The 20149-nt window shown below is 41.6% G+C and overlaps 1 protein-coding gene across 8 annotated transcripts; it reads left to right on the forward strand.

The window, feature by feature from the left end:
- Positions 1 to 523: 523 nt before the first annotated feature.
- Positions 524 to 19894, forward strand: Zfp347 (zinc finger protein 347). 8 transcript variants are annotated; one of them, XM_087555594.1, is made up of 4 exons: positions 524 to 608; positions 15097 to 15223; positions 15430 to 15490; positions 17544 to 19894. In XM_087555594.1, the coding sequence occupies exons 1-4, from the start codon at positions 600 to 602 to the stop codon at positions 19573 to 19575; spliced, it is 2229 nt and encodes a 742-aa protein (XP_087411720.1). In that variant the 5' UTR covers positions 524 to 599; the 3' UTR covers positions 19576 to 19894.
- The last annotated feature ends 255 nt before the right edge of the window (positions 19895 to 20149 follow it).

Consider the following 20149-nt stretch of genomic DNA (forward strand, 5'->3'; position numbering starts at 1 on the left):
GCCAATCCAGTATTTCCTCAGAGGCACAAGCCCTGTGTCCTTGCTCAAGGACCTACATGACAAGGTCTGTTTTGGTGCTCGAGGTAGAGTCTTAAAGGAGTCAAGGGAGCCAGGGTCTTTGGCCTGACAGGCTGTGGTTACCACCCAAGGCCACAGTGTGGTCTGACGTATACTGGCTTCTTATCAACATTTTGAAATTAGATTTCTACTGACTCAGTCTGCTTTTCCCCCTTAAATAGGTGCATCAGAGTTGTAGTTCTTAATAAACCTGCATACCATGAGTCATGAGCTTGCACACATTATACTGATATCTCCCTAGATACCTCCACTTTGGAGACAATAATTACTGGTGTTTGCTCCCATAGACCAAGCTAATTTAAGCTTTTGATGCCCTGCCTCCACCTCCCAAAAGGTGGCATGAAAGGCCATTGCGACCTCAGAAGGCTGGGAAAGTTAATATTTGGCGAGCAATCCTAAGTGTGCCTTATTGAAATTGCTGATGCCTGGTGAATATCAGTTCCGTGGCTTAAATTTGACTTGAATGGGCTGGGCGTCATTTCATCTGTGAGCAGGAGGACCACTCCACTGCCCATTGAGTGATGATACGTGTGCGTATGCTAGAGATACTGTGGATGAATATAAAGGAAGGAAGGAATGAAGGAAGGAAGGAAGGAAGGGAGGGAGGGAGGAAGGAAGGAAGGAAGGACATGAGTGGTCCTAGGTATGGTGGAGGAGAAAGTTAATGTAGGTAAATGGGAAAATGGGAGAAGACAGCAAGAAGCAGGGGCGTGTGGTAGAGAGCAGGGTGGACATGACTCATATGAGGAGAGGAGGAAGGGGCGGGGGGAGAGTCCAACCAAGAGAGCAGGGACATAAAGGGTAGATTAAAAAAAAAAAAAAAACAGACAAACAAAAAAACCTTCAGGTAACTTAAATGGTTGGATTATATAGGGAAAGGCAGCTGGATGAAGGGCAGCCCAAACCCTGGGCGGGACAAATTCAGGGTAGGGGCGGGGCATGGCAGCCAACTTTGTAATAAGTACGGACTGAGGGATGCAGGGAGAAGCTGGCAGACAGCCTCTGCTTTGATAACCGAATACTCTCTGCCCAGGAAGAAGAAGTATCTACTGCGTTCAGGAAAAGTGCAGGGACCACTTTGCAGTTTAGGCGCAAGCTCTACTGCTATGCTAGTCTCTGCAAGTCTGGGACAGTTCTGTGCCTGGAGTGAAAGCAAGGGCTAGGAACCACCTATGCGAGCCACTCTCTCTGACCGAGTTGCTCCTGTCACTAGCCAATCAGGGCCTCGAGGCAGACTGCCAGTCAGAATAGGAGTGGACACTTCCGGTCCGCCATAGTGCAGGCTCCACTGGGTGCTTAGGGAGGCCCCCCGTGTCTCTATTTCGCGCTGTCTTGCTGCCGGGAGCTGTGAGCCGAGCGGGGAGAGCTCGGAATCCGCACCATGGTGAGCGGGGCCGCCTTCCGTCACCGGGACGGAGCTGCGGGAGCTTGTTCGCCCTGGGCTGCGGGAAGTGGAGGAGAGACGTGACACCCCGTGAGGTTCCTGCAACCCCTGGAACTCAGGCTCCCGGCAGCCGCTGAATAACTTCCATCCCTGGGGCGCGCCTGTGCAGAACAGGGTATTGGGGTGCTGTGTGTGTGGTTGTCTTGTTGCTGACGTCATCTTGCAGTGTGCGCGCATGCGCGGCTTTCATAGTCCCCAAAGGCAAATTTTTCTGACTGGCAGAGCTCTAGTTTCTCTGGTGTCTTCTAGAAGATCTTCCCCTGGCCCTTGACATTGAGGTGGAGGATCCGTCTGCAGTTAACTCTGCGCAGGTGTAAAGTCTGCGTTATTAACACTTTCGCAGGTAGTTGCCGCGGGGGTCCAGTCACTTCTGTCAGGAAGGCCAGCCTCACTGTTTCCTGGCTCAAGTTGGCGAAATTGACCCAATATTAATTGTGATTTTGTTCTGAGTGTTCTCTCATGTTCTGCTGATCTCTTTATTTTTTCTCAGCAGCACAGTCTTTATTGCGGGTGTAGGGGAGTTTTGAAGTCAGACGGTGTCACTGTGCTGTCTGTTCAGTCTTGTTTTGCTCATGTTGTCATTCATGATGACCTTTTGTAATCGGTTTTCGTTGTTCTTCGCAGAAATCTCTTTTTGAGGAATTTGTTGAATCTATAGCTTAGATTGTGTACTGAAATAATATCGAGATTTTTTGTCTACAACCTTGCAATTCCTCTCCTTTGAGTTCCTTGATTCTTTTAGTTACCAAGTTATAACTTTGGCTACAGGTGTTTGTCATATTTCTATGTGTTTCTGGCCATTATATTCCTGCCGACACAATAAGAGATAAGGGAGTCTGTATTTCCAGTTTACTAAGTTTGCCTCCTATGCATGAGTGCTTTGCTTCCATGCATGTGTGGTCGTCACCTGGCTGTTTGGTTTCCACGGAAGACAGAAGAAGCCATTAGATGCCTTGCAACAGGATCTATAGATAACTTTGTGCCACCTTGTTAGTTCTGGGAACTAGACTCAGGTCTTCTGCAAAAGTGGCCTTAACTGCTGAACCATCTCTCTAGATATAAACTTGACAGATTTTCAAAAATTTACATGTGAATGTGTACATGCTGCAAACTGAGTGTTAAGTGTTACTTAAACATCTCTTTGGGTGTTCGCGGTGACTGAGTAGTTATGCTGGTTAGCTATGATCAGGTTGAAATAAGTTAGAACACACCGGCCTGTGGGTAAATGTATAGAGTATTTTCTTGATTAATGATTGATGTGGTAGTGTCTCTCCCACTGTGGTTGGTGCCTCCTGTGCAGGTTGTCCTGCGTTGTATAAGAAAGCACTTTTAAGGAGTCTTGATAGCCAGAGGGCAGTAAGCAACATTTCTTCAGGTTGACAGCATATGGGGAATGTATACACTTAGTGTGTATGTAAGTTAGCATATCTGTTCTTTGCCAGTTCCTCTGAGTGTTATCCAGAGCTGGAAGCTTGTTTTTATTGAAGAAATTTTTCTTTATTAGAGTCTAACATTGCTTTCTAAGGTTGACTTGATCCTGTGTGTAGCTCCTCAGGGCATTGATTTTGCTGCTGTCCTGAATCCACTCCTCATTATTTGGATTAAAGGGTTCTAGTAGCACACAGTTCTAAAACTACCCATTTGAGTCATGAAGTGGACTGTCCATTCAGTAACAGGAAAAGAGTTTGTATGTGGACCATGGCTTTTCCTTTGAGACCAGAATACAGGGAATAATTTATTGTATACACTACAGGGGGAAACAGGTTAGGCAATGAGTTGCAGAGGTCTCTGATATAAAGACAGATTTTATAGGGCAGGATGAGTGCTTTCTGTGTACTTTTCTCAGCATGAGTTAATTCATACCATATGAATGAAGGTAAACTAAATTGGTAGGCATACAATTTCTGGAGGTTAGCTTGAGCCAGTGAAATTTCCAGTGGGGCAATTCTCTCATATGGGTAAGTGCAAACCTGGTGAGAAGATTGAGACACAGGGAAGTTGGCTGTAACTTCTTTGTCAGCATACAGCATGCAGTGGGTAACATTTTACACAGGACAGGTTGATACAGTCAGTTATTAATGGCATTCCTGTACCATGAAGTGGCCTACTTTACCTCAACATCACTGTAGCTAAGTGTGTTTTTAGATATTTTATCTCTTGAAATGCCATGGATTGGTATCTGTGCTGGTGTTCTATTGCTGAAAAGAAAAACCTACTGTTATAAAGGACATTTCACTGGGGCTTGCTTACAGTTTCAGAGGATCAGTCCATTGTCATTATGGAAACAAGGGGTTATACCATGCAGATAGAAAAAATAGGTACTTAATCCCAAGTTTGGAGGCCTCACTGGACAGGAAGGGAAGTTAATAGTGAAGAAGCCTATAACCTGCCAAAGGAGGAGGCTCCTTTCTATTCCATGTAATGTTTTCTTTTGGTCTTTCTCTCTGTCTTCCCCCAACCCCCATCTCTTTTTCTTTTTCTGCTTCTCTCAATTTTTTCCCCTTTCTTTTTCATTAGAGCTCTCTACTTAGGTTATATTTCTGTCATTATTTATATTTACTCAATGGCCTTAGGCTCTTATGTTTCAATGTCTGGTCCTCAATAATTGGAATTAATTTTGCAAAATTATGAGATATGCCCACGTGGCAGTAGGTGTGTCTTGTTTGTTAAGGTGTGTCACTGTAGGTGGGCTTTGAGGTTTTGAAAGACCTCTACAAGGTAAACGTTTCTGCCTGCTTGCCTGTGTTAGGATGTAACACTTAGCCCCATGTTTGTCCACAAAGATGCTTCCTTGCATGATAATGAACTAACCTGCCACTATAATCAATCCCCAAATTAAAAGCCTTCCATTATAGAGTTGCCTTGTGTACTGGCTAGTTTTGTGTGTCAACTTGACACAAGCTGGAGTTATCACAGAAAAAGGAGCCTCAGTTGAGAAAATGTCTCCATGAGACCCACCTGTAAGTCATTTTCTCAACTAGTGGTCAAGGGGTGGTGGGAAACCCAGCCCACTGTGGTTGGTGCTGTCCTTGGGCTGGTGGTCTTGGGTTCTCTAAGAGAGCAAGCTGAGCAAGCCAGGGGAATCAAGCCAGCAAGAAACATCCCTCCATGGCCTCTGCATCAGCTCCTGCTTCCTGACATTCTTGAGCTCCAGTCCTGACTTCCTTTGGTGATAAACAACAATGCAGAAATGTAAGCTGTATAAACCCTTTCCTCCCCAACTTGCTTCTTGGTCATGATGTTTGTGCAGGAATAGGAACCCTGACTAAGACACCTTGGTTATAATGTTTCTTTACAGCAATAGAATAGTCACTAAGATGAGTTGTTTGTGTAATATTTTGGCATATTATCTGTCTGTATTCTGCCCACATCGCATGAAATTCAGTAAGGCTGAATGAAAGAGTAATGGGCTGTTTTCTTGACCAAACATTCAGTCTGTGGCATGGTTGTTACTGATGACTCCTGCAAGTCTGTAGAGAAAAGAGTAACCATAGGGACAGAGCACTAGGTAGTTTCAGATGGCAGTCATGTGCTGAAACAGAGGCAGCAACTATCAGGGAGATTAGGGCCATTAAAGAGAAGGCACCTGCTCTTCTTTGAAAAGATAGAATAGGTACTGTAAGGTCACTGCACTGCCCAGCTAAGCGTTTAACTGTGGAAGGAAAAGGACAGGTGATTCATAGTCCCAGAGAGCAGCTTCATACAGGATCTGCTGCTGCTCTGTTCCAGTAGAGCCAGGTCCACCCACAGATAGAATCCACGATGATGGTGGCATCTGTAAGCCACTATTTGTTGAAAGAAGAAAGATGAAAGATTTTAAGGTTATGGATTTTCCCTCTATGCTTCTAGTTCAACACTGTTGCAGCCATCTGTTTAGCAGAGTTCCATTTCCAGTGAGGAGACTCTGAGAGTTCATTAAATGAAGCCTTGAAGATAAACTTCATTTACATTTTGAGATTACAAGGGGTTAAGATATCCAAGCTTTGAGACATTTGTCATTTGACAGCTTCGTGTAGGAAGTGGAAGTAGCCAAAGAGAGGCATGCAAAAAGTCGCAGTGAGAAAGAGTCATCTAAAAACTTTGAAGCCCCAGGTATCTAGCACAGAACTGCAGATTTGGTGTTTTCCTAGCATGGTTTCAGGCTTGCTTTGATCTGATCTGTTCTTATTTCTTTAGAGTAAAAGTGTATTCTGTGTCATCGTGTGTTGTGTAGAAGATATAAATTAGTGTTTTGAATTTACAAGATGTCACAGTAAAGAGATTGTTTTGAGTGTCAGAAGAAACTTTGAACATTCAAATAGTGTTGGAACTGTGATATAATCTGGGGAATTTGTAGTTAGACTAAATGCATTTTGCATCATGGGTTGACTGTGATCCTATTATGACCTATGTGAAAATGTGGTAGGTTGAATGAAAGACCTCCAATGTAGGATGATGTATTTGAACATTTGTGTCTGGTTTGTGCTTTTCACTGAGGTGCTTACGGAACCTTTAGAAAGAGGAGCCTTCTGGAGGAAGTTAGTCTCTGCGGAAGGGCATTGAGTGTTTATACCCTCACCACACTTCCTTTTCGTTGTGTGGTTGAAATTGAGCAGCCTTGTTTCTTCTCATGCAGCCACACCATCTCCATCATTACAGACTCTATCCCTAAATGATGTGGGATAAAATAGAACAAATTGCTTTTCCATGCCAGGCCATTTTACCAGCCTGATGTTTTTATGTTTATATTTTTGGCAGATGGATATTTGGATATTTAGGCTTTTGTACGTGTGAAACATTTGATTCTGTTCTTATATTTACTCACACCTTGACTTTTGATCTTTGGCAGAGGGTATCACTTTTTACAGCATGATGGCATGCATTCAAGGCATTAATCTTGAGTCTCCTGCATCATTGTGTCTTAATTAGGGTTTCTAAAAACCATGACCAAAAAACAAGGGTTTTTGTTGTTGTTGTTGTTGTTAATTTTTTGTTTGTTTATCATTTTTGTTTTTTTGTTTGTTTACACTTCCTATCAGTGTTTATTCTGGAGGATGTGAATACAGGAACTCAAACTGTACAGGAATCTAAGGGCAGGAGGTTCTGCAGAAGCCAGAGGGGTTCTGGTTACCGGCTGCTTCCGCTGGCTTGCTCAGCCTTTCTTATAGAAATTAGGACCGCCAGTTCCTGGATGGCACCTTCATCAACGAGGCTGGGCTCTCCCTCATCAATTACTAATTGAGAAAATGTACTATAGCAGGATCTCATTTCCTCAACTGAGGCTCCATTCTCTATGATGACTGTAGCTGTATCAAGTTGCCCCCAAACCAGCCAACTGACCCCTTGTCAACTTGACACACAGACATATCACTGTGAAACTACAACCCTTCTTTTCTTATTCATCCTCAAGAACTTACATTAAAAACATAAATAACTTTAAAAAGTCTCACAATCTTATGTGCCATGGCTGGTTGATATTCATGGGAGACCTGCCCTTTTCTGAAGAGAAGCAGAGGAGGAATGAGTAAGGTGGGGGAAAGGGGGAGGTGTGTGGAAGGACTGGAAAGAGGGGAGGAGGGGAAAATGTGGTTAGTAGATCAATCTACTTACACATTTTTACAAATTTAAACACATTAAAATTTCAGTCTCTTTAAAATATCCAATTTCTCTAAAAATAATAAATTTCTTAAATTCAGTCTTTCAGCTGTTGGCTCCTGTGGAAATCAAAATTAAACGAAATACCTTCTTCAAGGAGGAAGAACCAGGGCAGTCACTATCTACACTACATAAAACTCTATCAGCATAAAGAAGTCAATGTCAAATTGTTTGAGACTCACTCATGATCTTCTGTGTCACTTCTCCAGCTTACGCCTCCACACAGCTTGCCCTTGAGCTCCAGCTGGCTCCACTCTACTGTATTGGAGGTCATCCCATGGTACTGTTATTGCCAAAACTACTGGAGTCTTCTGCTCAACTGAGCTTCACTTTCACCAATAGCGTCTCATAGGCTCTCTTCATGGTGCCGAACCTCAAAATCTTTGCTTGACCCTTCTATCCTGTGTCTTCAACTGCCCATTTCTTTACTAATGGCCTCTCCTGGCCTCTCAAAGTGCCAAGCCTCAGCTGCTCTCCATGACCCACCCATACTTTCAAAACCAGTACCATCTGGGTGACTCTTACACTACCAAACTTGGCTGTCAGGACAAGATACAACCTTGGCCAGTTCTGGAACACAGCTTCTGTGTGCGGACCTTGAGGAAACATTTCCTGGAAGACTGCACCTCAGTAATGCTGGTATCTCTTTAATCACCACTGATTTCTTGGCTCTACCTATCCAGCATCAATTTCCTAGTAACACAGAAGTTTCACTTTGAAAGCAAGCTAGTAAGCAGCACCCCTCTGTGGTCTCTGGTTATATCCTTACTGCAGGGTGCTTGTTGATCATGACTGATTTTTCAGCCCCAGCTAAATTGACGAGTTTTGGATTAATGGCGTTGGCAGAGAAGATTTCAAGAACAGCCCAGTATTAGCTCTGTCATGTGGTTATAAGTGGTCACACTCAGGCAGATTTATAATGAAAACAAGCAGTAAGAAATACAAAATGTATAGTTTGAGGAGAAAAGGAGAACCAGGGAGTGTAATGGAGCTAAGTCCATGTGCAAAGAGATAAAAATTTGCAGAAAGCCTGATGCTAAATGGAATAAACAGAGTGGTGACCTCTTTCAACCATCCAACCAGCCAAAGTCCCAACTTGTGGAAAGGAATTAAAGGAAAAACTTACGGAACTGAAGGAAACCTTCAGCAACAGAAAGCTAGTGCAAATGTAATTGAAGGAGGTGACAAAGTTTCATCCCTAGGAATCAACAGAACCTGGTAGTTTTGGCCACATCTTTTTGGCTTTAGAGTCAAGGATACATGTGGTGGAATCTCCCTCCCTAGTAAGGAAAGCTACTGAGACCTGGTCTATGTCAGAGGTGTCTGTGTTGGTAGGCTTATGTCAACTTGACACACAAACTAGAGTCCTTGCAAAACAGGAATCCTCAATGGAGAAACTTCCTCCATGCCATCCAGCTGTATTGATTAATGGGGGAAGGCCCAGCTCATTGTGGGTGATGCTGTCCTGGGCTTGGTGGTCCTGGACTCCATAAGAAATCAGGCTGAACAAGTCATGGGACAAAGCTAATAAACAGCACACTCCATGGTTTCTCCATCTGGGCATCTGGGATTGGGATGATTATAGGTGTATGACAGGCTGATTGCTGTTTTTTTCTTTCTTTTTGAGTGGGTGTTTTGTTTCTTGGTTTTTGTTTTCTCTCTGTATTTTCAGGAATTGTAATGGCTATGTGTTACCTGGTAGAAAATTCTCTTTGGACCTTTTATTTTGTCTACTTAGGGTTCCAGGTAAAAAGCATTGCTGGATATTGGGAGCTGACATTAGAAGTGGGGGTGGCTAGATGTCTGAAGCGGTTCATAAGAGAAAGGAGAGCAGAGTTCAGTCAAGATCTGCTTCCTTTGTCTCCTTGGAATGGGGGAAGATAGTGAGAAGAGGTCACTCTATATCACTGGGAATGAGACTGGTGGGTTGGATCTAGAGGAGAGAGAAAGATGTACAGATAGCTTCCCTGTCCCCTGGCAGGAATGGTCTGTCACTTAGCATGGAGCGAATTCTGGAGTTGGGGCCTGAAATAAAGCAACAAGTGTGGAAAGGGTGGTTAGAAAGGGAAGGTCTGGGGGATTCCCAGGAGATGTGGTCTGAGGGGGAAGGATGGCTATGGCTGTTATTTTGTTGTAGAAAAAGGGATGCAACTCAAGGATTGGGTTTGGAGGAGAGGAGGGAGTGCCAAAATCTTTAGCTGGTTCCCCAGCCTGTTTGCTGGAGTGTTCACAGTGAATGCCTGCTGATGCTGGAGGTTGGGATGTGTTGGGGGGAAAGAAGGTTGGAAGTGATCTTTGAGATCCACTGGGATGCAGTCAGAGAGGAAAAGGAGACCACTGCAGGGTTTCTACTACAAAGTTGCAGATGAGTCTCTGGAGACTGGATCTGGAGAACTGGATAAATGTGGATCACTATCAACCTACTTTTGGGAAGAAGGCATAGTCACAGTCTGAACATAGTAGAACAAACCTTCAAGTTTGAATAGCTCAGTGTCCATTTATCTTGGACTCATGATCTTCTCCACCTCTGCTGTCTGCAGTCCATACAACTTGTCTTCTATGCTCCAATTGCCTCCACTCTACTGTAAGCTGTTCTTGGTGGTCATTCCATTTTAGTGCCATCTCCAATATGTTCAGGCCTCTTGCTGCAATTGGGCTTCTTGTTTACCAGTAACCTCTATAATGGTTTGTATGTGATTGGCCCAGGGAGTAGCACTGTAGAAGGTGTGGCCCTGTTGGAGTAGGTGTGGCCTTGTTGGAGTAGGTGTGTCACTGTGGATGTGGGGCTTTAAGACCCTCATCCTAGCTGCCTGAAAGTGAGTATTCGGATCGAGATGTAAACCTCTCAGCTCCTCCTGCACCGTGCCTGCCTGGATGCTGCCATGTTTCCACCTTGATGATTATGGATTGAACCTCTGAACCTGTAAGCCAGCTTCTATTAGGTGTTATTCTTTGTAAGATTTGCCTTGGTCATGATGTCTGTTCACTGCAGTAAAACCCAATAAGGCAGAGAAGTTGGTACCAGGGATTGGGGTATTGCTGTGATAGGCCTGACCATGCTTTTGTTGGGAAGAATGTGGATTTTGGGACTTTGGATTTGGAACGCTGTGGAATGCTTTAAATGGGGCTTAATGGGCTATCCTAGTAGGAATATGGAAGACTTTGTTGCTTAGAATGATTTGAAATGTTTGGACCTGGCCCAAGATGTTTCAGTTGAGAATTTCAATATGTGGCCTAGAAACTGGTTTTGTGATATTTTGGTGAAGAACATGACTGCACTTGTCTGAAGAGTCTGCCTGAGGCTAAGGTAAAGAGACTCAGATTATTTGTATTGACAAAGGAAGGCTCAGAAACACCCATCATAGGCTTTGTTCTCTGGTTAAGTCTCATGAAGAGTGTTTTGAACAAGCATAGCAAGCTGAGGAAGGAAAAATACAAAATATAGATTTGAGTATTAAAGCATACCAGGAAGGGAAATGGAACTGAATCCTGCCTTAACAGATATTAAATTGAATTAAGGGAGTGAGGCTTGGGGGCAAGATCCTACCCAACTAAATTTAGATCCAGGCATAGTGATACACAGCTTTAATCCCAGGAGATAAAGTCAAGCAGATCTCTGAGATCAAGGCCCGCATGGCACAGACCAAGTTCTAGGTAAAGAAAAGTTAAGTTTAGGCATGGTGGTATACACTTTTAATCCCAGGAGACAGGCATGCAGATCTCTGAGTTCAAGGTCAATCTACAGAACAAGATCCAGGACAGCCAAGCTTAAGCAGTGAAGGAGTTGGAAAATAGAAAGCTGCTGATAATGTTAAAGAACAGGGGCCATGTTCCAGCTCCTGCAAGAAGCAGAATTCTGCAGCTTCAGCCATGTGGCTCTGGTTTTAGAGTCAAGAATAGAAGAGACTATAAAGGCAATTGATGCTGGTTAGCTGGAGCTAAGAAATTAGCAGTGATTAAGAAGAGGCCAGCATCACTGAGGTGAAATCGGGGAAGTGTTTTCTGAGAGCACAAAGAAGCTGTGTTCCAGAGATAGCCAAGGTTGTACCCTGTGCTGCAGCTGGACTTGGTAATGTGCAAGAGTTACCAGGGTGGTACTGGTTTTGAAGGCATGAAGGGGTCATGAAACTGAGACTTGGCACTGAGAGAGGCCATGGATGTCCCTTGGCAAAGGTGCAGCCTCGGCTGCAGTTGATGGCCCAAGACTGAAGGGGTCATGCAAACAGGTTGAGGCTTGGCACCATAAAGAGAGCCTATGAGAGGATATTGGTGAAGCCTAGTTGCAGTAGAAGATCCCAGTATATTGTAGATACCAGTACCATGAAATTATATCCAAGAAGAGCAGTGGCAGTGGAGTGGATCAACCTGAGCTTAGAGTGCTACCGAGGGCAGAGCTGGAGGAGCCCAGAAGATCATTTGTGATCCCAAACATTGAAGATGCCTGAGGTGTGGGCTATCTACTGAGGAAAGCGGCTAACAGGGAGTGGAAGCAGCCCAGGAGAAAGAAGTTTGTTGCACTCAACAAAGATGAAAAAGGAGATGGAGATCTGAAGACAACTTTGACATCAGAATTGGAGATGGAGAGTTTGGAGTTTGTCCAGCTGGTTTCCTGTCTTGCTTAGGGTATTACAGTTAAGTGATTGAATGAATCTCAGAAGATACTTTGAACTTTGGACTTTTAACACTATTGAGACTGCCAAACATTATGAGGACTTTTGAAGTTGGACTAAGTGTATTTTGTATTACGTCGGCGCCCATGCCGCCAGTGTGTGAGTATCAGGCGTAGGTCTGTGGGATTGAACGAAAACACGTACACGGGTCACCCATTTTCAGCGAATGCCACCAAGGCTTTACTGAGATCTCCTTATATACCCGAGGCAAAAGCCAAGGAAAACAACAAGGCAGGTGAAAATCCCCAACCAGGAAAACAGGAAAAGTCTGTGTGGTGGAAAGTTCCAGGTCCAGTCAGGGACATAAACAACTTCTTAACAACAACAAGCAGGAAGGCTCAGTGGGGAGGAAGGGTGCCATGGAAAATCCCAGCCCCAAATCAGGGGCTAAGAGCAGCTCCCAAGGGTGTAAACAATTTCTTGCTATAGCAGGCTAAAAGGCTCAGCAAGGGGTGGGGGGGAAACACCAAGGTAGGGCCCAACAGTATTATGCTATGTTTAGGTATGGCCCCCATAAACTCATATGTTTGAACAAGCCCATGGGGGCCAGGGAGTGGCAATTATTAGAAGGTATGGCCCTGTTAGAGTAGGTGTGTCAAAATGGGTGTGGGCTTTAAGACCTTCATCTTAGCTGCCTGGAAGCCAGTATTCTGCTAGCACCCTTCAGATGAAGATGTAGACCTCTCAGCTCCCCCTGCACCATGCCTGCCTGGACACTGCTATGCCTTGACGATAGTGGACTGAACCTCTGAACCTGTAAGCCAGCTCTGATTAAATGTTGTTCTTATAAGAGTTGCCTTGGTCATAGTGTCTGTTCACAGCAGTACAACCCTAACAAAGATAGCCTCTCCTAGGCTTTCTTCATGGTGCTGAGCTATAAATCTGTCCATGATCCTGGCCTGCAGCTGCTACTAAAGCTGTTCCTTCACCAATGGCCTCTCACAGTGCCAAGCTTCAACTGCTCTATATGACCCTTTTACATCTTCAAAACCAGTATGGGTGAGTCTTATACTACCAAGCTTGGCTGCTAATAAAAGATATTATCTTGGCCACCTCTGGAACGCAGCTTCTGTGTATTGAGTCTGAGAAAACCCTGACCAGAAGATTTCACTTCAGGGATGCTGGTCTGTTCTTAAACCTTTGCAAATTTTTTAGCTGCAGCTAACCGTTGTCAATTGTCCTAGTAAGACAAAGGTTTTACTTCAGTGTTTCTGGTCTCTTGTTAATCAGAGTTGATTCTTTGGTTCTATGTGACCAGATATCATAGATTCAGCACACAGAAAGGCCTGGTAGAGTCTTTACTGTCCTCTGAAACTTCACAAGCCAGGCTTCCATCTTCTGTAATGTTCTCAATAGTCTGTATCTTCTAAGATTCTACACAACAGCTCCCTGAACTTTCAACACTCAGGGGCCCAAAGTTCCAAAGTCCTTCCACGGTCTTCCCCCAAACATCGTGATTATATCTGTAAAAGTATCTCCCCACTATCCTGGTACCAACCTGTCTGGTTAGGATTTCTACTGCTGGGACGAAGCACAATAACTAAGAAGGAAGTTGAGGTGGAAAGGATTTTATACTGGCTTATACTTCATATCACTGTGCATCAAAGGAAGTCAGGATAGGAAGTAAAATGGCTAGAAGCTGGAGGTATGAGATGAGGAAGAGGCCATGGAAGAGATAACTTACCTGTTGGATTGCTCAGTCTGCTTTCTTATAGAATCTAGGACAACCAGCCCAAGGATGGCATCACCTACACTGGGCTGGACACTTCATCATCAATCACTAATTAAGAAAATACTGTACAGTTTTGTCCACAGCCTCATCTCCTGTAGGTGTATTCTTAGTTGTGCTGCTTTCCTCTCCAATTCCTGTATCTTCTGTCAAGTTGACATAAAACTATCCAGCACACATGGGTTACAGATGCATAACATTCTCCTTACCTTTGTTTATGTTTAAAGTTTGTCTTTAAATTTTAAAAATATGTGCACGAGTCTTTTGAATACATACACACACAGAGAGAGAGAGAGAGAGAGAGAGAGAGAGAGAGAGAGAGAGAGAGAGAGAAGAGCATTGTATTTGTTTGTGTATTGGGACTTGATTAACATTCTCTGCCAAAACAACACATAATCTTAACTGTTGCTTTCTTCCTGTATCTAGTTTTTTGATCAGCATTTTCTTTGTTAATGTTTCTGAGAACTTTCTCAACCAGTAATTTATCAAAAATACATTTTTTTGTTGTAGGAATATCTTAGTAGCCTTACAGTTTAAACTAGGGCAAGAGTCATTATAGGGTCTTCTTAGATCTAACACAATTCAAACACCGAGTTGATACAGAAAAGAAAAATGAAATCAAACTGCTTTTGATCAGGGACACAAAACAGACTCGGGAGCTGACCTGTGACCCCAAGCCAAAATGTTACAGAGCCTTTAAGCCTAAAAACTACAAACATCTGTGTCAAGTTACAGTTATATTTTTCACCCATCAGAATTTAGGGCTAGTGGACTTCCTTAGGAACATGTATTTGTGGTAAATTTATCCTGTTCTTATTAGTTGTGCAACTTGTCTAGTACTCATGTTTCAACTTGACAACAAGGATGTCAGTTACCCAGGTACATGTCTCTGCCAAGCAGGATGTCAGTTACCCAGGGAGGTCTTGGGAACTTTATTTGACCCCTATTTAAAATGAAGTTTGCCCAAAATGTCTTCAGTTCCATTCCTTCTTACAGGATGAATATTTAACTCTTTGGAGAAATTTTGAGTGAGCCCTTGAGTGCTTTCTATCCTTTTTCATTTGTTTGTTTGAAACAGGGTTTCATTTTGTACAGGTTTTCTGTCCTGGAAATATCTACATAGACAAGGCTGGCCTTGAAATCACAGATATTTACCTGTCTCTGCCTCTTAAAGTACGGGATTAAAGGTGTGAGCCAACATGCCCTGCTTGTCCAATCTTACTTGAAGTTAGTAATTTTGATACAGTTTTGTTGATGTATAAGCAAAAGTGTTGGCTCTGTTTGCATGTCTTTCTGTATATTGGTTAATAGTCATTTGTATTGCAATGCCACATGCTTTTTCTAGGTTCAGAAAAGAGAGACAGGAATTTTTTTTTTTTTTGGTTCCTTTTAAAATGACTTGGTGATTGCATTTGAAATTCTGTGACATGAAATAAATGTGTGGAGCACACCGAATTATGTAAATATAATCAAAATAAAGTGTACGCTACAATGCAGTAAGTCTCACCATTTTTATTATGTACATATATGGGAAATTTTAGGATGCAGTCACCTATGAGGATGTGTATGTGAGTTTTACTCAGGAAGAGTGGGCTTTGCTGAATCCTTCCCAGAAGAATCTCTACAAAGATGTGATGATGCAAACCTGCAGGAACCTCATTGCTATAGGTAAGAATGTTAATTTTTTTCCTTCACCTGTTAGACAAGGGGACAAGTGTTTATTGGTTATTGGTACACTACTTTGATCTCAATTATGAAAGTGGAAGAATGTGGTGAATAAATCAGGTATGATTCTCAGGTTCGACAAAGATAGTAACTTAAATTTTGCATAATTTTTAATAATATAGCAGACATTTTCTGGTACTATATTTTAGGCTACAAATGGAACAGTCAGAATATTGAAGAACATTGTCAGAGTTCTGGAAAACACGAAAGGTACTTCTCTCTTTCCTCCATTCCTTCTCTTTTTCTTTTCAGAAAAGGGGAGCCCTTCCATGATATTATTGAGTCTTGGCATATCAAGCTGCAGTAAGACTAGGTGCATCTTCTTTTATTGAGTCTATATGAAGTAGCCCTGTGGGGGAAAAGATTCCCAAGGGCAGGCAACGGTGTCAGAGACAGCCCTGTTCCAGCTGTTAGATGTCCCACATAAAGACTAAACTACACAACTATTACAATATGTCCACCAATCATGTGATTGCTCTGATTGGTGGTTCAGTCTCTGTGAGCTTGTTGGCCCAAGTTAGGTGATTCTACAGGTATTCTTGTCATGTCCTTCACCCCTCTGGCTCCTTCAGTCCTTCCTGCCCCTGCTCATAGATCCAAAGGTTGGTGGGGTGTCCTTTATGATATATGTTCAGGAATGGTATAGTCGGGTCTTGAAGTAGATCTACTTCCAATTTTCTGAAAAACCACCAAATTGATTTCCAAGGTGGTTTTTATCCTCATCAGCAAAGTGTGTTCCCCTTACTCCACATCCTAACCACCATGAGCTGCTGCTTAAATTTTTGATCTTAGCCATTCTGGTGGGTGTAAGATAGAATCTCAGAGTCATTTTGCTTTGTATTTCCCTGGTGACTAAGGATGTTGAATATTTCTTTAAGCCACTTCTCTGCCATTAGAGATTCTTCTGTTTAGCATTCTGTGTTTAGATCTGTACCTCATTTTTTAATGGGGTTATTTGGTTTGCTCATGTTTAATTTCTTGAGTCAGCCCTCTGCCAAATGTGGGGTTGGTGAAGATATTTTCCATTCTGTAGGATTCTGTTTTGTCCTTGTGATGGTGTCCTTTGCCTTTTCAGTTTTATGAGGTCTCCTTTATTAATTGTTGATCTTAGTGTCTGAGTTATTAGAGCTCTGTTAAGGATGTTTTCTCCTTTGCCAATAAGTTCAGTGCTATCCCCTACTTTCTTTTCTATCAAGGTTAGTGTGTCTGGATTCATATTGAGGTCTTTGATATACTTGGACTTGAATTTTGTGCAGGGTAATAGCTGTGGATCTATTCACTTTCTTCTATATTCAGATATCCAATTAGACCAGCACCATTTGTTGAAAATGCTTTATTTTTTCCCCTTGTATAATTTTAGTTTCTTTGTCAAAAATCAAGTGTCCATAGGTGTGTATATTTATGTCTGAGACTTTGAATCAATTCAATTTATCAAGTTGTTTGTTTTTATGCTAATATCATAAGGTTTTTATTGCTATTACTCTATAAAACAGCTCGAAATCAGGGATGGTGATACTTCTAAAAGTTCTTTCATTGTATAGGATCATTTTAAATATCCTGGGTTTTCTGCTTTTTCATAGGAAGTTTAGCATTTTTTTTTCAAGATCTGTAAAGAATTGTGTTGGACTTTGCTGGGAGTTGCATTGAATCTTCAGATTGTTCTTGTTAAAATGACCATTTTTACATGTTAATTCTATTAATCCATGAGCATGGGGGATTTTCTTCTGATGCATTTTATGTGCATGTTGATATATATGTATTTCTGAAGAAATTTTAGTGTGCCCTGAAGCTTTAAGGAAATGAAAGACTGTAAATAAGCACACTTTTTTATTAAATTTTCACAGTACTCTATACCTCAGTGTCAGGTACCTGATCAGTGTTTGCAAGGCATTCCTCTAAGAAAGAAGACAATAGAACAAAGCCTTACCAGACGTTAGCATTTTAATCTTAGCCCTGTGAGAGCCATGTTGTAGAACTGTCCATCCATTTAGTTTTATACCATTCAAGTATAAAAGGTATACACATTGATTAGGGGAATCAGCATCTACCCAAGGCCTTTTATAAGCAAATAGTCTATATTAATCCTAGTGTTCCTATGTATTTGTAGTGACTTATGCTAGTGTAGTGAGAGGAGCAGTTTGAGACACAAGAGGATTGCCGTGGTGGAAGAACCTGAATCCTTATACCACATCTCTGAGATATAAAAGGTTAGATTATGTGAATTCAGTGTGAAAACCTTTTATTTGTTATTCTTATTTAATAGGGATATCATCTGCCACTCAGGAAACAAGCCATTTGTGCACAAGGACTATGGAAAGATGCAGTTTACCTCTCTTTCGCCAACAACAGTTAGAGGATATATGAATAGACTTCATGAATATGACATGAATTTACAAGCACTTGGTGTTCCAACTACAGTGGGAATGAATCAACAGACTTACAATGGAGAAAAGTCTTATGAGTACCAGGAATATGGGAATTCTTTTGTTTATCCTGGTTCACTTTGCATATGTAGTGTGAATCACACTGTAAGAAAATGTTATGAATGCACTCAGTGTGGTAAAGCTCTGACTTCTCTTCAAAGACATGAAAAAACTCATCTTGGAAGAGAAATTGATAAATGTAAGCCATGTACTAAAGGCTTTAACCATCACATGTATTTTCAAACACACAAAAGAACCAATAATGAAGAGGATACCTATGAATATAATCAATGTGATAAAGCCTTTAGATCTGATTCTTCCTTACACCAAAGACCTCATTTGGAAGTAGCACCCTATAAATATTATCAGTATGAAAAAGACTTTGCACATCACAGTTGTCTTCAAGAACATAGAACTCATACTGGAGAGAAACCTTATGAATGTAATCAGTGTGGTAAAGCCTTTGGGAGTCGCCATTATCTTAAAACACATGAAAGAATTCATACCGGAGAGAAACCCTATGCGTGTAATCAATGTGGTAAAGCCTTTACACATTACACAAGTCTTCGCAAGCATGAAAAAATTCATACTGGAGAGAAACCCTATGAATGTAGTCAGTGTGGTAAAGCCTTTGCATGTCGCAGTAATCTTCAAATACATGAAACCTCTCATAAAGGAGAGAAGCCCCATGAATGTAATCAGTGCGGCAAAGCCTTTGCACATATCATTTACCTTCAAAGGCATGAAAGAAGTCATGGAGACAAACCATATGAATGTAATCAATGTGGTAAAGGCTTTACACAATTTGGGCTTCTTAAAAAACATTATAAAAATCATACTGGAGAGAAACCCTATGAATGTAGTCAGTGTGGTAAAGCCTTTGCACGTCGAAATGAACTTCAAGTACATGAAAGAATTCATACTGGAGAGAAACCCTATGAATGTAGTCAGTGTGGTAAAGCCTTTACAAGTCGGAGTAATCTTCAAACACATGAAAGAACTCACACTGGAGAGAAACCTTATTTATGTAATCAGTGTGGTAAAGCCTTTGCAAGGCGCCGTCATCTTCAAATTCATGAAAGAATTCATACTGGAGAGAAACCCTATACGTGTAATCAGTGTGGTAAAGCCTTTACACATTTCACAAGTCTTCACAATCATAAAAAAATTCATACTGGAGAGAAACCCTATGCATGTAATGAATGTGGTAAAACCTTTACACATTTCACAAGTTTTCACAATCATAAAAAAATTCATACTGGAGAGAAACCCTATGCATGTAAGCAATGTGGTAAAGCCTTTTCATTTCGCTGTAATCTTAAAATACATGAAGCCTCTCATAAAGGAGAGAAGCCCCATGAATGTAATCAATGCGGTAAAGCCTTTGCACATATTGTTTATCTTCAAAGGCATGAAAGAAGTCATGGAGACAAACCATATGAATGTAATCAATGTGGTAAAGGCTTTACACATTTTGGACGTCTTAAAAATCATCTGAAAAATCATACTGGAGAGAAACCATATGAGTGTAATCAATGTGGTAAGGCCTTTGCATGTCAAAGTAATCTTCAAACACATGAAAGAACTCACACTGGAGAGAAACCCTATGTATGTAATCAGTGTGGTAAAACCTTTGCAAGTCGCTGTAATCTTCAAGTACATGAAAGAATTCATACTGGAGAGAAACCCTATTCATGTAATCAGTGTGGTAAAGCCTTTTCACATATCATTTATCTTCGAAGGCATGAGAAAACTCATACAGAAAACAAACATTATCAATGTAATCAGTGTGGTAAAGACTTTGTAAGTCAAAGTAATCTTCAGAAACATGAAAGAAGGCATACTGGAGAAGTAACCAATGGATGTAATTGATGCAGTAAAACTTTGTTACATCAGTGTAAACCCTACTAATATAATCAATGTGATCGATTATATAAGCCTTTGCATGTTACACTCTTCTTCAAAGGAATGAATCCCTACTGAAGAGAAACACCACAAATCTAGTAAATGCAGTAAAGCCATGCATACCAAGCACATTTTCCCCCCATTGAGTCATCTTCCTGGTACTCATGTTAGTATAATCATTTCATCATTAAAGTATTGTTTTGTTTTCAAATTGTATATACATTTTCATCTAAGAATAGAGGTATACCAAACAATTTGACTAATAAAACCTATTTGAAAATGAAAATATTTATACTGCCATCCTTTTGAATGGGCTATGCTAGTTTATTGAGGAATAAGTACATAAGTACTTTTTTTTAAATTTAGCTGTAAGCATCAGATTTTTTAAAGATTTATTTATTTAATGTATGTGATTACACTGTTGATCCCTTCAGACACACCAGAAGAGGGTACTGTACCCCATTACAGATGGTTGTGAGCCACCATGTGGTTGCTGGGAATAGAACTCAAGACCTCTGGAAGAGCAGTCAGTGCTCTTAAC

The sequence above is a fragment of the Rattus norvegicus genome, chromosome 7 (genome assembly GCF_021556685.1).
Source record: "Rattus norvegicus strain SHRSP/BbbUtx chromosome 7, alternate assembly SHRSP_T2T, whole genome shotgun sequence".
Taxonomy (NCBI): domain Eukaryota; kingdom Metazoa; phylum Chordata; class Mammalia; order Rodentia; family Muridae; genus Rattus; species Rattus norvegicus.

Coding starts and splice junctions, on each gene's coding strand:
- Zfp347 (XM_087555594.1), top strand. Junction 15,224..15,429: donor CAGGAACCTCATTGCTATAG/GTAAGAATGTTA, acceptor ACTATATTTTAG/GCTACAAATGGAACAGTCAG. Junction 15,491..17,543: donor AGTTCTGGAAAACACGAAAG/GTACTTCTCTCT, acceptor CTTATTTAATAG/GGATATCATCTGCCACTCAG.